Consider the following 26,994-nt stretch of genomic DNA (forward strand, 5'->3'; position numbering starts at 1 on the left):
ACACACCTGGATGCCCTCTTCCAGTCAAAGGTCTTCTGGCGTAAGGTGACAGGTGAACCAGGGCTGGTGCAAGGTGATGGGTGAGATGTTGGAGCAGGTGTGTTCTGTGCCAGGCAGGGTGTAGTGAGCACACAGCATAGTCCATCAGCCACTTCTGTGAATGGAAGTACACAACAGTCAGGGATCCAGGCACGCCATAACAGTATGGGGAACAAAACAGAGACCCAAAACAGTACAGACCTCTGGTTGTTTTTATGAGAAAACTGAGGCTAAAATTCTAAAGGGCCACAGGGGTTCACCAATGTTGTTATGTACTGAAGGATATGAACTTTAGTCTTACACATGGACAGAAAACAGACGTGAGATCAGAGTTAATCAAACTTGGGTTTGTGTTATGGCTTTGATCTCATGGTGAGTTACCTCAAGCATCTCTGAGCAAGGGAGTGAAGAAGACAGAAGAGAATAGTAGGCAGAAAGCCATTTGAGAGCAGAGACATCATGTTAGGTCTACTTTCATGTAACTGTACTTGGATGGCCAGAGAATGGAGCCATCGACTACAGGGCAGGGACCTCCAAGCCATATGTAATCTTCACAGCAGGAATACAAATGAAGCAAGAATGAAAGAAGGAGAGGGAGGAGGAAAAGGTTGAGAGAGTAGAATAAAGGAGGAGACAGGTTGAAAAACAGAAACAATATAAAGGACATAGGAAGGGGAGGAGAAAGCAAAAGCCAAAAGGCAAGACAGAGAAAGTGGATGATGTATGACTAAGGAAAACCTCTGACCTTGAATACTCTGTAGGAACAAAATAAAAATGAGATAAGCCCTTTGTTTCAGCACCACCACCACCACTGGCCTGTAGGGCTTCATCTTTCCCAGAGCAGCAGAATATGAGTTTGAAACTCTCATGAGTTTCAAACTTTTCTGGCTCCATTCATCCTGAGAAACACAGATGCTATTGTCCCAGGCAACTCAGGACTAAGGAGTCAGTGCCTCTTTACTCAGATCAAAGGCCTCAGCTTTGTCCTCAGCCCTGGAAAGACTCAGAGGCCCAAGATGCTAAACATACAGCATGTCTCCAGCAGAACATAGGTTTCTTTACTTTAGTTCACATATCCTTAGACTTTAGAGAGCATCTACATCCCTGGTTTCTGCCTTCATTTGGTCTGTGCATCTCTGAGTTGTCCTTGTCCGAAAATAAAAGGAAACTGTCTGAGGAAGCATCTGAAACAGTGACTTGTTGGGCTAGCTATTCAATGGATTCTCAGAGAATGAGGGAGGACACACCACAGACATGAAACCTAGAGACGCTGAAGCTCTACTACATGGCAAGATGGATCTTGAGAATGCTGTGCTTTAGATCACACACATTGCATGACACAGAGTGAACAAAGCCACTCAGTTGACATAACCTGAAGGCTGAGCGTCCCTGCCCAGATTATCTCATTGAGGGTCTGTCTAAACTTTATGCAGTTAGTAGCTTTATACTTGGGATGTGGAACAAAACACCATGTAAATGGGAGCAAGAGTCCTGAACCACTGACTTGGAACCAAAAACACATGCCAAAAGCAGTGTATGGCTTTGAATAGAAAATACATAACCCTATCCTGCCTATTGGCTGTTGTACACCAGCTCATTCACCCTGGTCCCAGCAGCTCTGTTCTTGATCCCATTTTCCCAGTGAGATCTGAGACAAGATACAGGCTTCCCAGGCCCTCTCCAGTTTGGCAGCAGTGAGCCTCTGGCTATAGCCCTTCAATCCACATGATCATCAGAAGAGTCTTCCAGGAAGCTACTGGCTTAATGCTACTTAAGACACTGTACCAGCTTAGTGTCCTTGCTATGTTCAGGAGCTCAGGTGAAGGTAGATCTGCCTTGCTCAGCACTATGTGGTTTCCTGATGGTGGGAGCTCTAGTAAGTGGCATCAGCTTTATGTTTGCTATTGTCTATGCAAAATTTATGGTCAGCACACTCCTCATATGATTGTTATTAAGAGTCAAATACCACAAACAACCTTTAGGCATAGGGAGTTAAAGTCCAGAACTCCCTTCCTCTTTCATTTTTAGCAAGCTACTAGCTTTAAGAAGTGATACTTGAAATTATTTTGCACCTGTCAGAATGCTAGACATAGCACAAAGATCATTGTGTTTAGCGGTCATACAAACACAATACCTACCACCTTTATGGAACGAGAGGTCAAGGCCTTACCCAATATCCCTCACAACCTAATTTGAGCACACATCTGCCTATGCCAGCAGCCATTGCTCAATATCTGATGTTTCTTGTAGGTCAGAGGTGTCAACTATGGGTTCCTGTCTCCTTGAAATGTCCTTTGCTTCTTTGGCTAAAGAGCACAAGTCCTAAAGTTTGTAAGTGAGTTTCCCAGTACAAGATCAAGCATCTTGAAGGGGCAGGGAGATGTTAGCAAAACAATGCCATTTTGCCTCCCTCCAACTAGGCAGTGGAGCCAAAGAGGAAGGGGCTGAAGGATAGCAGTTGCTACTCTGTAGGTGTTCATGACCAAGTGGCAGGCTAGAGACTTCAACACTTTCCACATTCCAGCCCCATAAATTCCCACTGTGCCCTTGACAGGTCTGAACAATTAGCATCCTCTTTGCACAGGAAGAAAGTAAGACAGGAAGAGTCACACAGCCCCAGGTCCACAACTGTCACCCAGCAGACATGAAATATAGAACAGAGTTTCTATATCCCATCCCAAGAGTCTATCTTTGGAAACCTAGTTAACTGCTAACCCCTCCTGTCCACAGACCATAATTCTAACAAGAAGCCTGGCATTTGGGGCTCCTCAGTCTAACATATCTCCCACTAACAGCGCTTTATTCCCATAAGTCATGTGATACCCTATGGGATTCTCCCCATCTTGGTCAGCCTAGGAGACATGGAGCTTGTTGGCAAACACAGACAAGACCACAATTAACTGATTGAAGTGACAGGGAGAGAAAGGCAGCAGTGTGCTTTAGGAATAGGGAAATGGCTGCTCATTCTATTGCTATGGCTACCTTAGAGAAGTGGGGAGAGATTGGCATGGAAGGTTGAAAAGATCTGACAAGCAGCAAAGGGGAAATTAGCAGTATTATGAGAACAACACTCTAGAATTTCTCTACACAGACCTTAAAGAAAGGCTAAGTACAGGGCTACAGTATAGGGCTGTGGTTGCAAACACAGAGCATCCTGGTATGTTTTCTTTATGCAGAGAGGACATTCTGCTATCCGTGCAGCAGGCACAGGTGGTCTTGTTTAGCTGAGGAAATGAACTAGCATATGAAGATGACAACACAGGTAGGATAAAATCAATGGCTTTTCTCAGTGACTGGTGCCACTTAGTAAACACTGTCATGCAGCAGCACACAGGCATCACCCCACTGACCTTCACTATCTCTTACCAGAATAATGATTCACCAGGTCCTCCAGGCACTGGAAGGTGAGCCTTGGTGAGATGTAGTACCAGTTGTTGGGCAGGCGGAAGATGCGGTAATGCTTCACCTGCCTGTGTCTTACTGACAGTGAGTAGAAACCTGCAAAGGAGACAGCAGAGATCAGGGGTAGCCATAGAGTTCCACATGAGGGTAATAGGCTGCTTCAGCCCCATCTTTTAGGTTCATTCACTATAGAGCTTCTACATGTGACTTGGCCAGCCCAGACGGTATCTTCCCCCTTTTGAGGTAAACTCTGGGATTCTGTGCATTTGGTTAGGGAAGATACAGTGTTAGTAGCCCTTGAGCCCTTCCCAAATGCATGCTGAGATGTTTTAATTACTGTCCTTCCAGCCTGTGTATCTCCAGTATCGCCACACCATGTGCTAGGAAAGGGAGCCCATCATTCTTCACCCTTCATGCTCCTTGCTCCTCAATTTAAGCCTGATTTTCTTGGAAACATGGAGCAAGTAGCAGTTGGGTTGTGTTCTAAGTCACTGAGAAATCTGTAGGAAAATGACTTCTCCTTCAGCATCATCAGTGAAAGAGAATTCACAGGCAAGTACCATCATCTCTTGGAGCCTTGGTGTCCCCAAGTAGAAAGTAAGACCCTTGAGCTTAAATCATGGTTGAGTCCATCCCTCCCCTGCTCCATCCTTTGGCTTTCCTGAAGTGGCTCACTCTAGAAGCAGTGAGAGGGGCTAGTACTGCTCTGACTCAGTCTTTGCTGTCAGTTGAGGCCTGGGAGAGACTGTCCTTGACTATTGTATAGAGGCAGACATGGAGGCTCAGACACCTGCACTCAGATGTGTCTAGAGTCATCTCTGGAGATAGCATCCCTGGGTACGGGCCTGAGCTTCAGCTTCCTTACTACCGTGAAAGGCATGTGTATCTAGTTGCTCTTCAGTCAGTCATAGTTTTGGAATCACTCACTATGTGACTTCTTGTCACATTAACAGGAACTAGAAGTGTGGCAAACAGGTTTGAATTGGCAAGCAGAAACTCATCACAACTGTGCATAGCCAGTGGGAGGGGTCTTCTACCTGGCTCCACCCTCTGCAGGACTGAAGATGGGGTGATTTAGGCATGAACTGTGATGCACTGGGTCCTCTCTCTCCTTGGTCATGTTAACCTTGGAGCCTTTGAATACTTTGTGTATGGAGACCCTTGGAACCTAAGTATGGCTTCTGTCTTTATGTTGCTCTTAGCTATGCAGGCTTTGGAGAGAAAAGTTGATCTCAGACCTCTACAGTTACATATTACAGTCCCTGCTTTGTTAGAGTAGAGTGACATCCCTGGTATCATGTGACTCTGGTCTTTAATAGGTCCTGAGGAAACTCACAGATACTGTGTTTTCTGTCTTGTGGGTGAGAAACAGACAGAGAACTTGAATATGTTTCCTTTATTTAAAAAGGCATAAACCCTAGAAAAAGAAATACAGACAACTAAAGAATGCTAGGTGTGGGAGAAAGAGTCTTCTCCAGCAAAGGTTATCCAATACTAAGTGGTCATCCCTAAAAGCATGCATACAAGTAATGTTATATAGTGTGAGCAGGTTGTACATAGGTATTTAAGAATATATGTGTATACACATATATGAACATATAACAACAATTACTGAAAAAGAGATCATAAATTTGAAAGAGACCAAGTTGTGGGTGCATGTGAAGGTTTGGAGAGAAAAAAAAGGGCAAAGAGAAATAATGTAATTACATGATAATCTAAAAAATATTTAAAATGTCAAAAAATAATAAAAAAGAGAAACAAGCAGTTCAGTTATCCATATGTAGTCTATAATATATATTATACATAATACATATATGTTATATATAAGTATACATACAAAGTATATATGATACATATATATATTATCACTAAACTCTACAATAGACTTTCTTCTGGTGGCTATTTATAAGTCATTTACATCCCATAATTTTTTCTATGAAGTAGTTGTTTACAGTGGGTAATCTGAATTGGAAAAAATGGGTGTACTGGGCCTGAGAGGGTACTGTGAAGGGTTTGGGTCCTGAATCTTAAGACCCTGGGAGCTCACAGGCAAGGCAATAAGTGCTCTTTCAGACTAATACCCTGACGTGGTAAAGGACCCAGGCTGAGAGAGAGGCAGCCCCTCTCCTAGCACCTTAGGCCTGCCACTACCCCCAGGATTAGAGGGTGACAAGGACTTTGTTGTTTCTCTTTTTACTGACACAGGAAATCATAGTGATAAAGATCTCTGTGCGTTTACAAGCTCACACCTGCTTGTCCTTATTCTCTGAGATGCCCCATTTTACCCCACCCCAGAAGTAACTGTTGTTGAGGGCCCATGCACAGCAAGAATACGAGAATACCATGTGTACACCACTTACATTGACTTTACAAATAAGCAAGCTGAGTTCAGAGAAGTAAACAGTCAGCCCAGGAACAGAGCTGGCGAGCACAGGCCAGACCTGTCCTAATGCCACACTCTGTCTGTCAAGATGCTGCCCAGGCCTATGGTTCATGTATGCTCTCAGTGGATGGAACCATGGCTGCCCTATCCTCATCTTCCTGTCTCAGGGTGGGAGTGACACCAGGGAGCTGACCACAGGCCAGGGTCTATTTACATGCATGTGGGAGAAGAAGAATAGATCCATAGCAAAGTAGTTGAGAGCAACATAGGCTATGTGGCCATATGTTAATAATAATAAGATGTTAATAATAATAAAAACAAGGCTCACCTTTCTTTGTTTCACTTTCTCGAATCATGAAGCTACCAATCTTTGTGTCTGGCAGCTGCAGCAGTTCCTCAGCCTTGTCCCTGCCCAGTCCCTCAAACAGCCAGCTAAGAGTAAAGAGGACAGACTTAAGTAGCTACAATAAATCAAGACTTGTTAACTCTAAAGTAAACACAAAGTCAAAGGCTAGTTACTAAAAAGCTGCCAAAATTATACAGATGAGGGGAGCAACTGTTGTTTCATTTGTTCATTCATTCATTCATTCATTCATTCTGCATTCTTTCAAACAAAGTGCTATCAGTAGCCACTTATGTGCAGTGTTACATAAGGAATAACTAAGAATATTTAGTATATATGCTATTTCTTGCTCTGTTTCTTGGCACTGACTAGAGCAGGTCCTGATCTTATTACATCAGGTTGGTACACTATGTGGAGCTGTGCTGTACACTTGGCCAAGGCAACACTCCAAACACCGACTGTTGTGTTCCCTTATGGTGTCTAGGGCATCTGGGGTATACTTGGTGGAAGTTTGGGAATGACATAGTGGACATGGGGAAGGACAGAGGCTCCTGAAGTAGTGGCACTCTTTTGTGAGGATCCTCTTCATGTTTAAGCACAATCGTCATTGTATGTTTGTATGTTTCTCACTGCTTTCACCTAGCAATGGGAATCGATAACTGCTGTGCTACACACTGGCCTAACACAGATGGGAGGACTACTTTCACAGAACAGTGACGTACAAGGAATGCATAGTAGGACACTCTGCACCAAAGCAACCTGTGTCCCAACTCAATGGCCTCTGCTTCCTTTGCATATTGAGCTCTGCCTGCTTCCTGCCAAGGGGAAAATGTGTTATTAGTAGGAGGACAACATATGCCTCATTTAAACAGGTGCTGTATTTAGAGAAAGGACACTGGCTTTTAATCCCCAGGTCTAACTCAGGCTGTGGAGAACAGAAAAACTTTGGTCTCACTGCCTACATTATTTATAAAGGCACAGACAAGCTGAGGTTGAAGCACACAGGCTGAGCACTCCTGAGCAGCAGGATCCAGGACACCACAGGTACAGAAGTGGTTCCATGTACCTGTAGTTTCACACCATGATCACTTTCCTTGTTAGAACCATGATATTCTCTACTTACACATTATTCAGTTATCCCCAAGTACAACAAAATACACAATGCATTAGTTAGTTTTAATGTATATAGCAAATATTTGCACACCCAAGTCCTTCATAAAGTCCTACTCATAACTGAAAATAAAACAGTATCAAGACCCATGTAGGGATGTTACTTGTCTTAGTATATTGCTAGTATATTAAGCATGTGAAGGCAAATCACCACCTAGATCTCCTAAACAGGTAAAACTTCCCCTCTGGCACAAAAGAGGAGCCTGAGGACCAGACTGATTAAGTAATATTCCCAAGTTATCAGTTGAGAAGGTAAAATTGTGCATTCTTGGGGGATATGCAATTCCTTAAACATTCTAGTGTCTAGTGTCTAGACTTCTTTTTTCCATCTATTGATGGGCTGACTGATAAGGCCAGGATTATGTTAGCCATCTGGCTTCTCACCACCTCAGCTTCTACAACTGCCCTATGCTGTCAATATGAAGGAACATGTTGATATGAGTAGCTGAGGAACGAGCAAGTCTCTGGTTTTAAACAATGTTTAACTCCAACCTTGTTGGACATGACTCCCATAGCAACCACCTCTGTTTGCCTTCCCCATTGTGAGCACAAGTGATTAAGATTACCAGTAGTGTCACACCCGGGTATGTAATATTATTTGTGACTATTGTGAAGGGTGTCATTTCCCTAATTTCTTTCTCAGCCTGTTTATCCTTTGAGTAGGAGAAAGCTACTGATTTGTTTGAGTTAATTTTATATCAAGCCACTTTGCTGAAGTTGTTTATTGGTTTTAGGAGTTCTCTGGTGGAATTTTTGGGGTCACTTAAGTATACTATCATATCATCTGCAAATAGTGATACTTAAGGGACTGAAGGAATTGAAGGGGTTTGTAACCTCATAGGAAGAACAACTATATCAACTAACCAGACACTCCAGAACTCCCAGGGACTAAGCCATCAACAAAGGAGTACACATGGCTCCAGCTGCATATGTAGCAGAGGATGGCCTTGTCATGCACCAATGGAAGGAGAGATCCTTAGTCTTATGAAGGCTCAGTATATGCCCCAGTGTAGGAGAATTGAAGGCAGGGAGGTGGGAGTGGGTGGGTGGGTGGAGGAACACCCCCATAGAAGCAGGGGGAGGAGAATGTGATAGAGTCTTTCTGGGAGAGAGGGAAACCAGGAAAGGGGATAACATTTGAAATATAAATAAGTGTAATGAAATAAATAAATGAATAAATGATGTCTTCTTCCCAGTGGAAGCTTATGGAGTCTGCCATGTTCCTTACCACTTAGACAATGGCAGTTGCTTCATGTTTCTTCTCTGCTGTGCATATCCTAGCTGAGATTTGGCCTTGGTATCTTGACAGAGGAGGAGCCTGCAGCTTGGCAAGGCTAAGTCACATTCCCAAGGCCCCCCTCCATGGCAGAAGGGAAGCCCGAGTGTTAGTTTGGTAGTATCAAAGCTTCGCAGGAGGCCATGAGTCCCTTGCCTGCTGGCTACCCCTCTGTCAGTGGCTGCCTTTATCGGCGGAACACAGCCAATACTTGGAAAAGCGTGCTCCCTGGACTGCCCAGCACCCACCTCATTTTTCTGGGACCTCCACTTCAGCAGTGTAAATCTGTACCATTACCCCCATCATCCTACACTGTGACCTCTGCTGAACAACTGAGGATACACAGAGGTGAGGAGCTTTCCATAATCTCATGGTCTGGAAGTGACAGAGACAAGACTTGAACTCACAAAGACTGACTTTTAGCCCCTGAATTAGGTTGCTTCCTTGGCATGGTCCTAGAGCACTCAAGTATGGCAGGAGCACTATGTCTGAATAAGAAGGTCCAACTTGCTTCATTTTACTGCTGGGCAATCAAGTTCCATAAAGTGGGAAGGATAACCCCGGGGATGGAGTAAAACCATCCCTTTAAGTAATGCTTTCTTTCCACTATACAGTGCTAGAGTTTCTTTATCACCTGAGTCACCCATACACATCATGGCTGAATGATACTGTTAAGATGTATACTCACCCATGGTATACTCTGGCCACACATATCCCTGGAATATAACTTTCCCGGCCAGTGCTGAGAGAAATGGCTTTCCACCAGCCTCCTTCACTGTCAGAACAAAGCAGAAAGGGGAATACGCAAGTGTAAATGGCAAAGCCAAAGATGTAGTCATCAAACTAGCTCACTGCCACTTAGGACACTCCTCTTTCAAGATCTGTCATCACCTCTTAGACCTGCATTTCTCCAGTTGAAAATCTAGATTTCCTCTGTGTGTGTGTGTGTGTGTGTACATTAGTGCATGTGAATAATGTTGGGGATGGGCCAAAGGCTTACCATAGTATAAATAAAGAACTAAAAGGACAACTCTGTGTAGGTATTCCTCTCCTTTCATCTTTACATGGGTCTGGAGGATCAAATTTAGGTTACCACGCTTGTGCCCCAGCACCTTTCCATGCTGAGCCATGTTGCTGGCCCCATCTTAGTTTTAGTGATAGCACCTCTCACTAGCTTGGAAGTTGTTAAGCAGGCTAGACTGTCTGGCCAGCAGTAAGGCTTGTCTTTTTCTTCTCAACACTGTGATTATAGGTGTGTGCTATCATGCCCAACTTTTGGAAAGGGTGTTCTGAGGATTAACCTTAGGTCCCCATGCTTACTCAGCAAGCATTTTACCAATAGAAATATCTCCCGGCCCCAAAATTTAGTTTTTAAAGCCTATATATACCCAGCAGACATCCCTCACCACAAGTTACGTTTTCATAGGGGAACCTGTTCACATGCTGACAGTGCCACCCCTGGGGAACCAACAGCTCATTTCCTCAGCTGATATGCATGATTGAAGAGTTTCAAAAACAAAAGCTTCCTGTTCTGGTTTATTCCCTCAAGTATAACCAAACATCCATTTGCTTGTCGAGATCAATTAGACCCTAAGTCAAAGGACACAGAGCCCCTAGCTTATGCTATTGGCAGTTCAAAACTATACAATGGCAGGGATGCAAGCACTGCTGTTATCACATACAGTGCTCTTGGATTCTGCTTCTCCTTCCCAGCATGCCTAGTGAATAACATCATCCTGCATATTCAAAGGGTACCACTGGAGGCTGTAAGGTCCTAGGATGGCAGGTCACAGCAGGGAACAAATTTCTTACCTCACAGCAAGACCAGCACCTGTGTAGAACTGGACAACTGACTGTGTCTGGAATTCTGATGGGTTTGTACCAGTTTTAGGGGATCATACATGTTTTTGAGAGGCTCACTCACTCAGAAATCACACGCAGTTTCTCTCCTCTTCGGAATATCGGGGGGCTGATGTCAGGAGACGGGTAGTCATTCAGCACAGCCAGGAAGTCACTTTCAAGTCCTAGGAAGCAAAAGGAGGGTTTTTACTGACCAGGTACGGGGGCAATTGGGAATAAAGAGAGACAAAGCTGCTGGGGTGGGAGGGGGTGTTCCTCTGATACAGTGGTTCTCAACTTGTGGGTCTTGACCCCTTTGGGAGTCACATATCAGACATCCAGCAGGGCAGATATTTACATTATGATTCATAACAGTAGCAAAATTACAGTTACAAAGAAACAACAAAATTTTGTGGGTGCACATCCCCTCAGCATGAGGAACTGTATTACTGGGGTGCAGCTTTAGGAAGGTTGAGAACCATTGCCCTAGAGCCTCCTAGCTTCTGTCTGTAAATCTCCACTCCCAGGTGCCCAGTGTTCCAGGCCTCTTTTCCATGAAGATAGCTTTCAGACAGGCCTTGGGGCCACAGAACATGCTTGTACCACAACCCTACCTTGGTCCCAGTGTTCCCATCTGAAGAAAAGGGGGGGTCTTGAGATGTAAAAACTAGAGTCACACCATCTGGCTTTATTTTAGGGTCTGCAGTGTGTCTACAAGCCTCAGCATTTCTATCTTGAAAATGGGATGATAGATAAAAGAATTTTACCCCAGAAGGCTATGAAAAGACTCATTCTTGGAGGGATTTATATGGCACTATTATTCTTTGAAGTGCTACCGACAGTTAATGAGTTGCCACACTCATTCCCCTCATTGATGTGGCCAGTGAGGAGCTGTGCAAACTCGTGTGAATATTTCTCCACATCCATGTACAGACAAGCAATTCCACTTAAATTAGGTGAGCCACAATAATCAGATAGATAGATAGATAGATAGATGGATAGATAAGGATGGATAGATAGATAGATAGATAGATAGATAGAGACAAGGAGAGGGACTAGTTGAACAGAAGGAATCCAACATGAAGAGTCAAAAAGTGAATCTGATCAAAACACACCATACACATGTATTATTGTAATTTTAAAAAATTCTTAGTACTATTTTTTCAGATGCCCTCCTTATTCAGGGCCCTGTGTGTCCCATATCGGTGGTACTTGGAGGAAACTGTCAGGCTAGTCAATTGTGAGGATCCTCCAGGGATCCTCAGGCTCTATGTTTAAAAATACAAAACAACAACAATAACAACATACACATACCCTTCTTACTTGGAGTAGATGAGTACTATGTCACGCCCCTAATCAGCAGAGATTTTAGTGGGGTTGAAACTGTGCATAAAATGTGAGTACTTTCTGTTGTAGGTATGTTAAAATTTAAATCCCTTAGCTTGACATCTGAGACTCTACATGACCTACATTCTGCCTCCCCCTAATATGAGCTCATGTATGTATGTATGTATGAGATTTTAATGACATTAGCACAGGGAAGTGTGCTCTTTGGTTCATGTGAGCCCAGTTGGCTATTGAGATGCATGATAAGATGCAAATCTCCTTCCTGATGCCTAGCAACGCTTGCTTGCATCCTTAGTGATTTTCCATAACCCATATGTGTTGATGCAGATTAGTATTGGGGTACATTTGAGGGAACAACACACTTACAAAGCAGCAAAGGTAGTTACCACTGTACAGCTTGGCTTTACTTCTGGATTACATCTTATACTTATTGATTTAGTGACTCTTCATTGAGGCCCAACCCTGAGCCCAGCAGCAGTGACTAAGCCTACCTCTTCCTCTTCTACAGAAGGCTACATTCTAGATCCTAGGATCACGTGAGCCATTGCATACGCCCTGGCTTCAGAAAGTTCAGAAGAACCCTGGTACTTAGCTGTGCAGGCTGGGTGTCAGTTGGTGAATGAAGCAGAAATCAGTTATCACAGTGGAGCAGACACAAATGTGTTGTTCATTTTGGGAAACTGAGTCATGGGCAATACATGATGCAAACGTTTACAAGAGGAAACCAAAAGTAAGTGTCCTAATGAGTCACTGGAAAGGAATAAGGGTTCCCAAGAAACAGCTGGGTCAGACTAGAGAGGTTAGCTCTGGGAGACTGCTGGCCTGAACCTGTGGATGAATGATTCTAACACTCTACCTTAACAAAACTTTCCAAAAAGAGATTCTTCTCTTTGTGGGCCAGATACCACCCCACAAAGTAGAAGCAGCACTCAAGTTGGAATAGGTTTGAAGAAAGAAGTTCTGAATCCTGATAAGGTGTAGAGACAGCCTCTGAGGCATGAATGTTAAGCAATCTTGGAGGTTACCTATAAGTAAAAGTACCAGTGCAGAGTGAGGTACAGGTCCACAGGGTAGACCGGGTCATCAAGGGACCCAGGATAATTCTTCCCTGAAAGTCTACCCAGCTGCTGGGGCTGCCATTCAAAAGTCTGGGTGCTGAGGGTATGCCACCTTACATGCCCACCCCTGACAAGAATTTCCTATTCTGTAACCATGGTGACCAGGAAATGCTCCTGATACAGAAATACATTTTTCTTGGTCTGATGTACCCAAATATGAAACAAGCGCTTACTCCTTCAGCTGCCTCAGCAGAGAGTGACAGGCCTTTCCCAGACCTAGGAGCCTCAGCAGGTGCTGTCCCTCTTCGTGGTAACACTGGCTCTCTCCTCGCTGCTGCCACCCTCAACAGCTCTAGCCTCTGGAAGAGACTCAGTGCTCTGCTAACCTTTACCTGAGGTTTTCCTTTGAAGCAATGTCTCAAAGTTGCCCTGACATATCTATATGATGGTCAGAGGATGCCCTTACCTGGCTGTGAGCCCCTAGAGGACTGAGCACAGGGTATTCAGTGTCAGGCAGCCCCGGGCCCAGCCTTGAGCTTGCCAGACACTCCAAGCATATGTTTGTAAAACATTGAGCAGACTCTATGTTAAGGGTTCTCTGTGCTGTCCCCAGAGAATTCCAGACAGAGAAAAAGTGATTGGTGTACCCCCGTATGAAAAACAGGGCTAAAATGACTCCTAAAATATGATATCTATGACAAGAATAGATCCTTTAAATAGAGCTTGTCCCCATTGGTGTTCGTGGCTTGATGTGGTCATACTGTACACTCAAGATTAAAACTGAAACATTACAAAAATCACCTTTTATAGTGTCAAAAACAAAATGAAACAGAAATAAAGAAAACACAAAAGCCCATTGTGCATGCAAGCATTCCAGGGAAAAAAGAGGGATCCTGGGGGTTACAGATTCACAGTTGCAGATGCGGTTTCTCATGGAGTTTCCTTAACAGCAATGTTTTTACAATTATGGCAGTGAACTATCTCTAGGACAGCCTTGTACTTGGTTTTCTGCCTAAGGGTTTCAGGGACATTAAATGTGCTCCTTTTCCTTATCACGAGAGACAGGACACCAGAGGACAAATCAATAGAAGACACATAGCCTGACTTAAACCTCCAGGGGACATCAGTGTGGCCATAGTGAACAAATTTGGTTTCAGGATCCCCACTGTCTTCCCTGAGCTCTGATCCCTACAAGGAAATAAATGTCTGAGGTGGAATTATATGTTTTCTTCTCAGAGACATCCTCAAGTCTTCTTAGAGCCATGAGTTTATAGAAAATTTGATGTGTATTTTTTTTATTTATTTGAAAAGGGGCTAAAGGGTTTTTTTGACAAACTGCAGCAGACATTTTGACATACGTTTAAGCTACCTGTTTAGGCAGACTTATACATGTAGCATGTAATCTGGAAGCAAAATGAGAGAATGGTACAAACCCATTAGGACTTTACCTTGTATACAAAGTGGATGTTGATTCCTTTTTCAGAAATCTAAACATTTAGATGCTACCAAATAACAAACGAGGTAGGAGGGGGGCTAAGGAAGGAGGGACATAGTCAATATTCAGGTTCACAGAAAAAATATGTTCTGGCCATGAGGAACTCGAAGCATGTGAAATCAGCTGGGCTGAGCCACACACCACCACTTTATAGCTCTGTAATATGAAGGAATCCTTCTTTTAACTAACTAGAGCTTGGCTTGTTCCCATATTAGAACAGGACATATCAAAATTTGCCTTGTGGTGGATTATGTGGCCTTCATGACTCACAGGATCATTCCCACAGAGGATAAGCACACTCTTTCACAATCAAGACCAGCTCCAGATGAACCATCTCAGTTCCACTGATACACAGGAGAGGCAATGTGAGGCTATCTTACCACCTTTGGCTCGTCTAAATACAAGCTCCACTTGGTAAGAGGAGAAAAGGAAAATCCAAATATTTGCTGATACCTGGGGGATGAGTAGGGGTGAGGAACAGAATATACAAATGTATCACATAAGGAAAGGAGCCCGAGCAGAAAGGAACCCAGACAGAGCTTACTGGCCATGTTACCTAGCTCATAAAGAGCAGGCCTTTGCGGCCTGTTTATTCTTTAGCCTGCCACAGCCACTTCTTTTGTAATGCTAACACTTGCTCAGTAGCCTCATTGGTGACTGCAGCAAAAACTGTACTCATTCCTTCCTTTTCATATTCTCCCCAGCCCTGTAAGTCGCCTATTCTTCTTTCAGGGATAGGATGGCAAAGCTGTGGAGTTGATGGCTTGTCCACAGAACAGCATGAGAATACAGGTCTATGGTCACTTCATTTAGTGCTCTTTGTACCTAGTGTCTAGGCTCTCCTGAATCAGCACTCCATCCTCTACAGATAAAGGCCAGATCCAAGTGAGCCTTCAGAGCTTGTGCAGGCAACCCCTGTGGCTAGTGGGTGTGGGGCTAAATGGCTGTGTTATTTCAACTTCTGCTTTCATACTGCTTGAGTCATATCCAAACCCATTGGCTCCTGAAAGGCCACCATTAGGCCTGACTTTCAGTAACTTTGTCAGTAAGCAAAACAGCACATATGAACATAGCCAACCAGGTGAAGCTGCAGGCTGGCTTGAAGGAAGGCCTACCAAGTTCTGCTGATGCATGTAAGCCAGGTCTGTGGGTACTATCATCTACAAGTATGGATTTGATAGGACACTTACTTGTATTTTATATCCATTAAGGGTAAAGTGACTCAGAAGTCAAATCTCCTTCCACTTAAAGCCTCCCCATTCTCCAGGAATAGGTTAATAATGTAGAAATGAGGCCCAAAGCCAAGATCTGACTGGTGCTTCTTCATTTATGAGATCTTGCAATGGCCCAAGAGTTTTAGCATCATTGAATCTGTTAACTGGGCATAATTCCTCACTCCAGGCACATCCTCTCTTGGAGCACACTCTACCCTGGAATATGATAGAGTTTTTTAAAAAAGAGGAAGGAGGACACTGAACACTACACCCAGTTAATCCACTTGTTCATCCTCACACATCCCTGAGGAACTGGAGGGAGTTAGGAGATTCACTTGAGCATCCTGGCCTCAGTTTCCTCCATTGCAAATTGAAGAGTGTGATAGTGATAATGTGGTTGGCTATTATAAAAATTCACATGAGATGCTATTCTTATGTGAGATGCATATGCATATCCGATGGCTCACATCATATGCATAAAGCTCTTAGAACTGTGTGTGGCACACCTCAGGCACCAAGCCACACTACAATTATTACTATCATAAAAATAAGAACTGAGGAAACACCATGATGACCTGGCTGATCAACTCGTGATTGTGTTAGATGTGAAGGCAGAACTAGCACTGGCCTGGGATCTGCTAGCTTTAGGGGCTTAAGACCCCACAGGGCCTGGTTGGAAATATAACTTGCTGATATCCACCTTCCACCTACCATCACAGTTCTGCTGGGTCTTCAGATTTACCTGTTTCCTTCCTCTCCTTACCTTGCTTAGCTCTGTTTTTCCATGGATATCAGCCATATAAGTGCATGTCAAGTGGGTATGATTTCTACCCTGGCACAGTGGGATGGGTTCTGAGCACAGCTGATCTGCATGGTCAACTCTGGCATGAGGTGTCACTGTAGGTCACAGTAATGCAGAGGGAAGAAACCAATCGGCAGGAGTGGGGGAGGGGACTATTACAGCAGAGTAGTCAGGTTGTCTTTATTGGGTGGAAGTATGTGTTTCCCCAACATCCTGGGAGGCCCCCAGTTTTAATTAATTCTATGCTGTATGCATGTGGCCCTCCCTGAGGAAGTGTCTGAAGTTTGTGTGGACTGGGAAATTTACTACTTGCAATTCTATGAGAAAGTTCCTGGGATTGCCAGTTCCACTGCATTCACACTTAAGGGATGTTCACACTTGAGGGAAGCTCACACTTAAGGAGTGGCCATGTAGTTACAATCTACTAAGGTAGCCGACCTCAAGTGGATCTTCAAGCGTTCCCACCCTACAACCAGGTCACTGCTCTTTGCTCTACTCTGGTGGCAAAAGGTCAAGGTTAAGTCCCTTAGAAAAGCCATAGAAGACTGGGGTACTTCCCCAAAGTTACATAGCTTCTAAAGGACACCACTTGGGGGTCTTTTTCCTCTGAAATGTACACTATTCCCAACAAATTGACTATCTCTTTATGACATCAGTTCCTAGGAATCATGCTGGTGAAGAACCTAAATGCCCAGGCATTCACTGTCCGGGCATGCTGAAGGAGCTCCTAAAGGCCAAGAGAATTCTTTTGTCTTGAGATTCCTAGAGCACAACCTCCTGTTCTGAGCTTTTTGTCACCCAGGCCATCATAGGAAGCCATAGCTGCAGGCTGTCCTGCAGCCTCAGCAATTCAAGCAATGCCTGATGGGAGTCAAGTAGAATAGCAGTAAGCTGCCACCTTCTCCCTCACTCAAATAGGTATGTGAAGAGAGAAGAAATTGAGTCAGGCCGGACAGCAGAGGAAGCTTTTCAAGGTGGGGCAATTGTGTGACTATCTGGAGTATACCCTGGTACAGGCCTGGGGAATTCTTCTAAACCAGCAGTCAGAGGGGAGACCCCTGAACCTCATTTTTAGATGCAACCTCCTGCCCACACAGTGGAAAAAGAAAAAAATTGACTTTATGTCAATTAGCGTTTTAAAAGTAAAAACAAATGGGCAAGCCTTTGGAGATTGATGTTTTCATTAGACTTGCTCAAGCATAAAGACCCTCTGGCCCAGACTATATTCCTAAAATTCAGAGACGAGAGCGAGGAAAGAAGGGAGGGAGGGAGGGAGGGAGGGATAGGTGAAGGGAGAAAGGAGGAGGGAGAAAGAGAGGAAAGGAGGAAAGTTGAAAGCCTATGTTTTTCATGTAGGAAAACTACAGTGTACACAGAAAGTCAATTCTAAAGTCATGAGCTGAGGAGCACTGACCTCCCTTTGCCTCCTTTCAGAGGCCTTGCTCTCAGATCATGCCTTTTTCAAGAACATATGCATACAGGACTTGAGATTTTAAGCCTAACAGTGGCTCAAAATCCATATGCACTCTATCAAAGGAGCCTACTGGTCTCAGAGTTCCCTCTCAAAATGACAACACTTTCACACCACCAAGTATCTAATCCTTCCAAATGTTCATTATTAAGTATTTGAAGCACAAAGTGAGGGACTGATACAATGTCACGCAGGTATACACTGCCCAGTTTTAACAAGTACCATCATCCACCACAGTACAGTTTTCTGTAGGCTATTGCAGGACTGAGTTAAAGATCTCTCTAGAGAAGTCAGACTTACCCTCAGTGCTGGGTAATGGCCTCTCCAAAGGTGGAGATGTGGATTTCATGCTGTTCCCCATCTTTTTCTCTCCTCGAGCCGTGGAAGGTACTCGGAGCCTGCAGTACAAGAGACACACATGCAGTATGAAGTGCACCCAGAGCTTCTTGAGTGGAGAGTGACCTAGTTCAGAGCACATGGTGCATCATTTCTCAGGCAACCTGCTTCTTGAAAGGGGGCTGTTTTTTATGTCAAGATGCAATTCATGAGTGTTGGTGACAGAGGCACAGCTCAAAGTCTTTTATCAAGGGGATGACAGAGAAAAACCACAGAGAAGGAAGTTGCTAGCAAATGCTGTTGGTGGCAAAAGTTTCCATTCCTCCACACCATTGCTGAGCAGAGAAGGGGGTGCTGGAGAAATTGAGTAGTATCTTAGGTAGCCCCAAAGAAGCTGTGCTCACAGATTTAGCAAACAGCTTTCATGGCCCAGGAATTAAGGACACACCACATTTAGAAGATAACACAAGACATTTAGAAGGCAAAAGGCTTCATGGTCTGAAGGGGTAGGGTAAGGGGGCAGGCCATGATGGGGCATTTTGACTTGATTCTTTCTTGTCTGTTCGAATTTTCACACCCATGTTAACAAAGGATTGCAAAGCCAGCTTTATGGCTGAACCCTTGCTTTGGTTGACGTATGCTTTCCAGGCTGCCAAACACATTCACCTCTACTCCAGCCTTGATGATTGCAAACCCCTGCATCCTTAAGAAAACAAACCCAAAATAGAAAATGACTGGTCCCATGACACATACAGGTAATGGAGAGGCTATCTCATTTGCCTCATCATGGCTGTAGCTCTCCCTTATGTATGAACTGATATTCCCTGACAAGCTGTTAATATTTTCTTGCCTGCTATTGGGGATGACTGGACAGCTTTTGGGTAGTTGCCACAAAGCTGAGTTAAAGCAGGTGAAACACAGTGCATAGCCTGGCTGGACATCATCATGTTCACAAGCATTCAAATCCAGGGACTTTGGACAAGTACTTCGAAAAGAAAAAAAAAGCCTTACAAATGCTGTGTCTTCCAGGATGATGGGAGCACAGAGAACATGGCCATAAATATGATCAGAGTTTTTCCCATTTCCAGGAACAAGGAGAAGAAACTAGCCAATCTCTAGGCTGACCAGAAACACATACTCCAAATAGAAACATTCTACCTGTTCTGAGTGTACAACTCGGGACAAGATCACATGACTTCGAGACTCTGGCTCTAGATCTCATTTCTATACTCTGTGGGTGCAGCCAGAGAGTATATAAGTCTTTAGCCATGGGGCTGGATCCTCAAATGCTCCTCATAAGCTGAGAATATCATAAGTCAAAAATTGTATTTTATACCAAACCTAGACCATGAAAGTTGAGCAACACAGCACCCTGTGTAGTATGAGGTGTTTCTCCTTGTGACCAGGTATGTTATGGGGCCCTCAGCTCTATCCTGGTGTACATCATTAAGAGAGAAGACTGAACCATAGATATGAGCCTGGAGGAAAAATTCAGAGTTCAAAATTTAAAGTACAGCCTCTACTGAGTATATATGGCTTTTGAGCCACTGTTAAGATGAATATTTCAAGTCCTAATGTGCACACATTCTCGAAAGAGCCATGCTCTGAGAGGAAAGCCTCTAAGAGGAGGTAGAGGGGGGGTCTGTTCTATATCCTAATTGTCAAGAAGGGGAAACAGAAGTTGGAATTCCTCATCTATAAGGAAGCAAGGAGAATGACGGGGTCCAATGCTGAGGAGTCAGCCTTGAAACTATATATACCCCCAAAACTAAAAGAAACCTAATAGTTTGTGTGTGTGTGTATATATATATATATATATATATATATATATATATGTATATATATATATATGTATATATAAATATACATATATATGTATATATATACATATATATGTATATATATACATATATATGTATATATATGTACATTCACATATATGATTATTCACTTATAATTCACTTGTTAATTGAAATAAGGGATATATGTGATTTTTGTTGCACCTATATTTCCCCCACTTGGAAAAAATTATATATGCCACATGACAAAGTGAAAACAGTGAATTTTTCAAGATATTACAATGTCATAAAGTTCCTTTCTTTTGGAAAAAAAAGGAGTTCTCAATATTTATATGGATAGTGAGTATATGGCTGTACTCTAAAATATAATGTTTTTAAATGAATGGGTAATGACATAACCTCTCCCCTGCCAGCACAGTGGACAGTTCTGGGCTTCTAAACCATAGCTGACCCTGAGCCAAGGGATTCAGAAAGGCAGGACCTACTGACCAAAGACAGTACATGTGCCTGGCATTCAAGCTCTTCCCAGTTCCCTCTCAGTTCTTCTCAAGTGTTTGTGAGCTGTTTAAGGAACTGCTTTCCTAAAGCCCAGAGAGAGAAGCAAACAGGGAAGAAGGGAAGGAGAGAGAGACAGAGGGAGAAAGGAGAAGAGGAGAACGGGATAAAGGAAAGTTGGAAACATACATCTTTTCACATAGGAAAACTACAGTGCACACAGAGACAAACCCAAAATCATGAGCTGAGGAGCACAAGGTGAGCAGCCCAACCCTAGGCCTAGGGCTTAGCTCTTACCTCACTTCCTTGGTTCTGATGTGTTATCCTCTCCTGCCTTCTCCTGACAAAAGGGCTGAAGATCCCCTTTGAACTACCAGCGTTCATGTCACTTCCATAGCCCCAGAACGTTGCGCCACTTCACAGAGCCTCCAGGAAGGAGTTAAGTCACCAATTTCAAGCTTTTATTTGAGAATAGTGACAATACCCAAAAGGAGGAGAGCTGGGGCCTCCCCGAGGAAATAACCGAACAATTTGATTTAATCCGTGACAGTTTTCTATAGTGGCTAGAGGTGGAGAGAGGTGCAAGAGACTAATTGCTTCTAGGAACAATAAGAAAAGGGCAGAACAGAGCTGAGTTAATTAACACTGGCTTTGCCATCTCTGCCTCCATCCCCTTTCTCTGTGGAATGCGTCCTCCTCCAGGTCTAGGTGGAAGGACTGTGGTGGCTAGTCACCTCCCTCCAGTCTTGACATGAAAGCCATTTTCTGTGTGCCCTTTAGCCTCAGTTTCCACTTCTGAAAAATGAGATGAATAGGAGAGTAACTATCTCCAGAGAGAGAGGCTTTCCACCCCACTTCATTCTAGCAATCAAAACTCTATGGCTCTTGGAAGATTATTAAAAGGGAAAAGAGCCATCATCATTTTTATGAAATCCCACTGGAAGGAGTATAAATTCTGTCTTTATATTCTTTGGAATGGAGGGAAGGTAGGTGGCATGTGCCAGACTACCTTCTTGCCAGCATCTCTGAGAGCAGACACTTCTTTTTTTATCCTAAGAAGGGTGGTTAGGGGCTGACTCAACTTCCTTGGGTCCCATGTAGAAACTCTTTCTTGACTTCAAACAGCTTGCCCTCTGCTGTGTCCATTGGACAGTGCATGTCTGCCCACTGCTTGAGTGGTTTAGAGGGGTAAATATCCCAGGTCTTTGGTGGAGCTGCCATAGGGAAAGTGTCTATGTATCTAGCACTCCATCTCTGCAGGTCTTTTGCCCACTCAGCTCCAGCCCCTTGCACTGTGAGTCTGCATCAGTGCAAGTGGTCTGACTGCTCCCAAGCCTTCTACTCTGATGGTATCCCACAATAGAACTATGTGTGTTTCCTACATAGCATACTTATCACCCACGTCTGTCTGTGGATAGGGAGGCCATCTGTACCCTTCTCAAAACATCAAAGAGAAAGAATATCAAGATCTTTAACCAGGAGCAAGGTGGGGGTACATTCTGGAAGTCACAGAAGGGGGAGCCTTGGAGCAGGCATAATGTAAAACCTAAGAGCCCAACCTCCCCTTTTCTAGAACATGACAGCTATAAATTCACTCCTGTGGCATCTTCTAAGGCCAGAGCCTCAATGTCCACTCAATATGTCACCTCTAACCACAACAGTGACACATGAAACAGCCACCAAGCAGATTAGTTTTGCTCTCTTCCGCACAGATATAAGTACTGCGTAACTATGCCTGACTGCTCACATTGTCGAAGCTAGCCACGTCCTCTGAGGTTAGACAGAGGTAATGCAGAGGTCAACGCAGGTCTCATGGCTCCAAAGCCCCCACTCTTTCCACCTCTGGGGACTTGCCCTAGCCTCCTATTCTAATTCTCCATCTGAGAAAGAACAGCAAAGGAATTCTTCAGTCATGCAGCCAATGTTGGCAGTCATAAACTTTGAGGTCATAAACATTTATTCATTCAAGGGACATGAAGTCCAAGGGACCTGTTGGATAAAAGCAAAACTGTGATGAGAAGCCTAGGCCTGGAAACCCACTGTGTGAAGGAGAAGAGATATCAGTGAAGGCCTAATGCTACCTCTGGTTAGGGGGGAGATGTGAAAATAATTCCAGACTTGCCAGCACCATAGGTCAGAACAGAACAGAACACATATATCCTAATGGCATATGTGGTCTTGCAACATAGCCCAGGCTAGCCTAGAATATTTGATCCTTTGCCTGAGTCTCTGAAGTACTGGAATTATGGGCATTTATCACAGCGATCAACTTCATTATAATGAAACCAGCCTATGTGTACACTGAGTATATCAACATAGCACATGAAACTTTCTCAGGAGTTTCCAAGAACTCTCTCTGGGTGCGAGTGAGACCATAGGCAAATGCATAAGTGTCTGATCTACACATCTCTGGAGTCTCCACACTTGCCTTATGTGCATGAATTTGGTTTGTTCCAAAGCTGTTCCAGACTCAGAGAGCCCCACAGGAGGGTCTTCAGAGCAGGGGAACCACTAGTTCAGGTCCCCACTTACTGGCGGTTTGTCCTCAGGCCAGTTCTTTCTCCTCTTCTGGGCCTCCACATTCTATTCTTTCCTCCCAATTTAAAATACAAAAGTATGTTCCACAAAGTTGTTTGGGAAATAAATTGCTATGCATAAGTAAAGGAGGAATGTGTTTGACAATTGGTAGCCAAAAATGTGCCAATGGCAGGCCCTTTGGTGTGCCGGAGTCATTAACACACTGTGCTAGTTGGGCAAATCACTTGCCCTTTCTGGGCTGCGTTGCCCCATCTACCTCACCTCCACCCCCAAAGCATGACTGCTCTGTCTGAGACTTGTTCACCGATGCCTGGTGGTCTGACAGTTTGCCTCAGGGAAAATAAGAGCTGTCACTGGGGCTTAGTGCCAGGCTCCTCTGAGAACCCACTAGGATTTCCTGGGGCATCCCACCACATCCTGACCTCAATTGGCAGGTGTCTCTCCCTGAATGGGTGTAGCAAGACTACCAGGGCAGCCCACCTTGTGACCCCATCATTCCTTGTTCACTTCTCAGTCCCACTGTCCATTTCTGTTTGCCTGCACAAATAGAGAGGGCTGGGCCAATGCATCTGTCTCCCAGGGAACCAAGTAAGGTCAAAACCTACACAGCTGTGGTGGTACCTTGGGATCCAGCCATTGTATGCCTGACTCACAGGCAGAGTATAAAATACCTGCTGGGAGAATGACTTGGGGTCCTTCTGGACATGTCAACCCATATTCTATGGGCTGCAGGAGGCCACAGACAGCTATGAAAGTAGTTAAAACTTATTTAAAGCATAACCCCTTTTTCTTGGATGTATGGTTTTTGCACATGAGTATAGGCATTGCTTTGTACATTGTTTTACAATGTGTGAAGTATTGAACATGCCTAGTTCAATATGGCTCAAGCCTATTGTTTTGAACATATTATTTTGAATAAAGTTTTCCCAGGAGCTTAGTATACAAAGAAGATCAAGACAAGTTGCTGTTCACTTCCCATCTCACATGAGAATTTGTGAAATGTAGGACCAATGACAGGAGATGGAGCTTAACAGAGACATTCAGGGAGGTGCTAACATGTGCACAGAAATCTGGGCCCCAACACTAGCAAGGCTGTGATTTCTTCACGACATCACATTTCCTAGCAAAAGTTCCTTTTGTTTTTCATTCATACACGTGACTCACCAACATTACTCACAAACTTACCATCAAGATAGAAATCTGAGTTCTGCTCAGTGTAATACGCACAGATGGTGGCCCCTTCCTTATGAGTCAGCCTGGCTAGGATCTCAGGTCAAGTAGGACTCAGACAGAAGTTCTCCCACAAGAGTCCAGGGCAACCATCACAGTTAAGGGACTGCTATGGGTGCTGCCTCAAGCTGGACACTGTCTCTAAGCTGTTGGCTGAGTGTTGGGTCATGACTGTCCCATTGCTGATGATTTCTGCATTGTTTCTTCTTCTCTCAGCCCAAGTACATACTCCTCAGGGAGATCAGACACAGATAAAACAAAAGCTACAGGGTGCCATCCAGCCAGAGCCACTTGCCTGGCCATCTTTGTCAATTAGTGCTGAAAAATTCTCTAGTTTGAAATGTTTGACAATTTCTATGATGTAAAATGTCATGCTATGACATCCCTTGATGTGTAAGCCCAATGGACCTCCTAACAGTTCCAGCTAGCTCTGGGCAACTGAAACCAACAGCTAAAAAATATGTAAAAATTAATTAGCATATATTTATTATACAGTGTCATTGGTTCATACTGCAGCCATTGAAGTATGTCATGTGCTTTGACCATATTTATTTCTATTACCCTCTCATGTTCCTTTCCTCCTTTTCCTTTCTCCAATTACTGTCCACTCTACATTCATGGCATGCATATATATATGGGTATATGGATATATATATATATATATATATATATATATATAGGCATACACACACACACACACACACACACACACACACATATATATATATCCATGTGTGGGTATACATGTATGCATGTATGAGGGGGAAAGGGAGACACACACACACAGAGAGAGAGAGAGAGAGAGAGAGAGAGAGAGAGAGAGAGAGAGAGAGAAGAGAAGAGAAGTGAAAGAGAGAGGAGAAGAGGAGAGGAGAGGAGAGGACAGGAGAGGAGAGGAGAGGACAGAAGAGGACAGGAGAGGACAGGAGAGGAGAGGAGAGGAGAGGAGAGAGATCTAGGTTCCACACAAGGGAAAAATCATAATATTTGCCTTTCTGAGTCTGTCTTATTTTGCTAATGTACTGATCTCAAGTTTCATTTCCAAAACTAACATAATCTCATTCCCCTTTATAGCTGAATAAAATTGTAGGCTGTGTGGATGGGTGGGTGTTCTTGACATGTTCTTCACTGTTCTCTTAATGAACATCTAGGCCTGTTTCTTGTCTTGACCATTGTGTATATTCTTGCAGTAAACATGGATATGCAAATATCCATATTGTTTGCTGACTTGGAGTCCTTGGGCCCACACTAAGGTGTGGTATAGTTCTACTTTTATTTTATTTTATTTTATTTTATTTTATTTTATTTTGAGGATGCTCTATAACATATCAGCTGGACAGTTTTACATTCTCATCAATGAATCAACCAATCTACCCCTCATCAATCTATGTGGAAGCTCTCCTGCTTGCAAACATACTCCCTGGTTTTCAAAGGAAAGGAGACACTGAGCTCAATGAGCAGCCACTGTATAAAAGGCCTCTATCATGCTTAAGTATGATTTATTCAATGCCCAAAGAATTCAACTGGTGAATGAGGAACCTAAGTCACGGAAGGGGCCAACTTTTAGGGCATACTTTTTCTCACTCTTGACTCTAACTCAGTCACATTGATCCCAGAAAAAGAGCATGCCAGTGCTTTATGAAATTGGTTTGCTTGAGATAACCTGCAGAAAGTACAGAGGCCTGCCGGGTCTGACCACTGGAAACCATTTCCCACTGCACAGTGCCTAGCCGAAGATCTACTTCTTGGACTCAGAGTATTATAGACTGTGTTGTGAAATCATTTGAAGAGTGACTGCAATCCTGTCATGAAGATGAGTTAGACCAGTTTCCCCTAATTTTTACTTTCTACACATTACATCTTTAACACCCATTGCGAGCCAGCTAGAGTAGGTGATGGGCAAGCCACTATCCTTCCTTAAGAGGCCATTTGCTGCTTCATAGAAAATAAGCAGACCAGATAGAGGACACCATGTACTTACCACAGGCTGAGGCAGATGCTTATGAGTTTCAAAGGCCTAACCCACACCAAGAGTAGTTATGGGCAAGAGTGAACATACACTGAGGACTTCTGATGTCTCTTTATTCAAAATACCATCTCCCTTGACCTCCACAAATCCATGTGGCATGTGATGTTTTACTAAGACCCTTGACATTTTTCAGGAAACTGAAACCAGAGAAATTGCCCAACTTATCTTGTACTAATGGGATGCTCAGAAATTGGAGCAGGTAGTGAACTCAGGCCTCTGCCTCCAGAGCTGGCTGCCACCTCTGATACCATTGAGCATTAGGAAATGGCAGAGTGTAGCATGAAGCAATTCTACCCCAAAGCAATTTTCTGAGGGTAGATACAAGTACTCTCAACTAAAAAGAAAAGTATTATCCTTCATGTGTCTGGTGCCTAATACATGTACAATAATTAGGTATAATGAATGAAGATGTAAATTCTGCTAGGAATATAAAATTCTTGGTCTGGTGTGAGAGATATCTGCTTTTAGGGTAGGGAAACCCCAGCCAAATGATAATTGCCACATTTGAGATTCTCTGAGTCTCTAGACCTGCCCACCACATATACCCAGACCTCTAGCATGGGTCTAGGCTATCTGCTGCTTAGAGAATTGAGACTCCCCAAGGCTAACAACAGAAGTAAGACATTGTGCCTTTGAGGCCCCAAGTAGCTGTAGTTACTGTTGTCTAAAATGCTCCTTCCTGAATGGTTCTGAGATGGGAGGAAGTGGTTGGGACATGATGTACTTAA

At 43.8% G+C, this 26,994-nt stretch overlaps 2 protein-coding genes across 8 annotated transcripts in view; one reads left to right on the forward strand and one right to left on the reverse strand.

The window, feature by feature from the left end:
• The window catches only part of Tg (thyroglobulin), a 184,726-nt gene that overhangs the window by 119,139 nt on the left and 38,593 nt on the right, over window positions 1-26,994 (forward strand). The window lies entirely within an intron of this gene.
• The window catches only part of Sla (Src like adaptor), a 51,948-nt gene that overhangs the window by 2,732 nt on the left and 22,222 nt on the right, over window positions 1-26,994 (reverse strand). For 3 of the 4 annotated variants that reach the window (XM_031358214.1, XM_031358213.1, XM_031358212.1), the window contains 6 exons: window positions 18,140-18,237; window positions 10,538-10,637; window positions 9,302-9,388; window positions 6,153-6,256; window positions 3,406-3,537; window positions 7-154 (listed from right to left, as the gene is read on the reverse strand). In XM_031358214.1, the coding sequence (XP_031214074.1) occupies window positions 7-154; window positions 3,406-3,537; window positions 6,153-6,256; window positions 9,302-9,388; window positions 10,538-10,637; window positions 18,140-18,200 (632 nt within the window). In that variant the 5' untranslated portion in view covers window positions 18,201-18,237. Of the gene's footprint in view, window positions 1-6; window positions 155-3,405; window positions 3,538-6,152; window positions 6,257-9,301; window positions 9,389-10,537; window positions 10,638-15,542; window positions 17,588-18,139; window positions 18,238-26,994 lie in introns of those variants that run through there. The other variant, XM_031358215.1, reaches the window with a different exon arrangement.

The sequence above is a fragment of the Mastomys coucha genome, unplaced genomic scaffold, assembly GCF_008632895.1.
Source record: "Mastomys coucha isolate ucsf_1 unplaced genomic scaffold, UCSF_Mcou_1 pScaffold7, whole genome shotgun sequence".
NCBI lineage: Eukaryota > Metazoa > Chordata > Mammalia > Rodentia > Muridae > Mastomys > Mastomys coucha.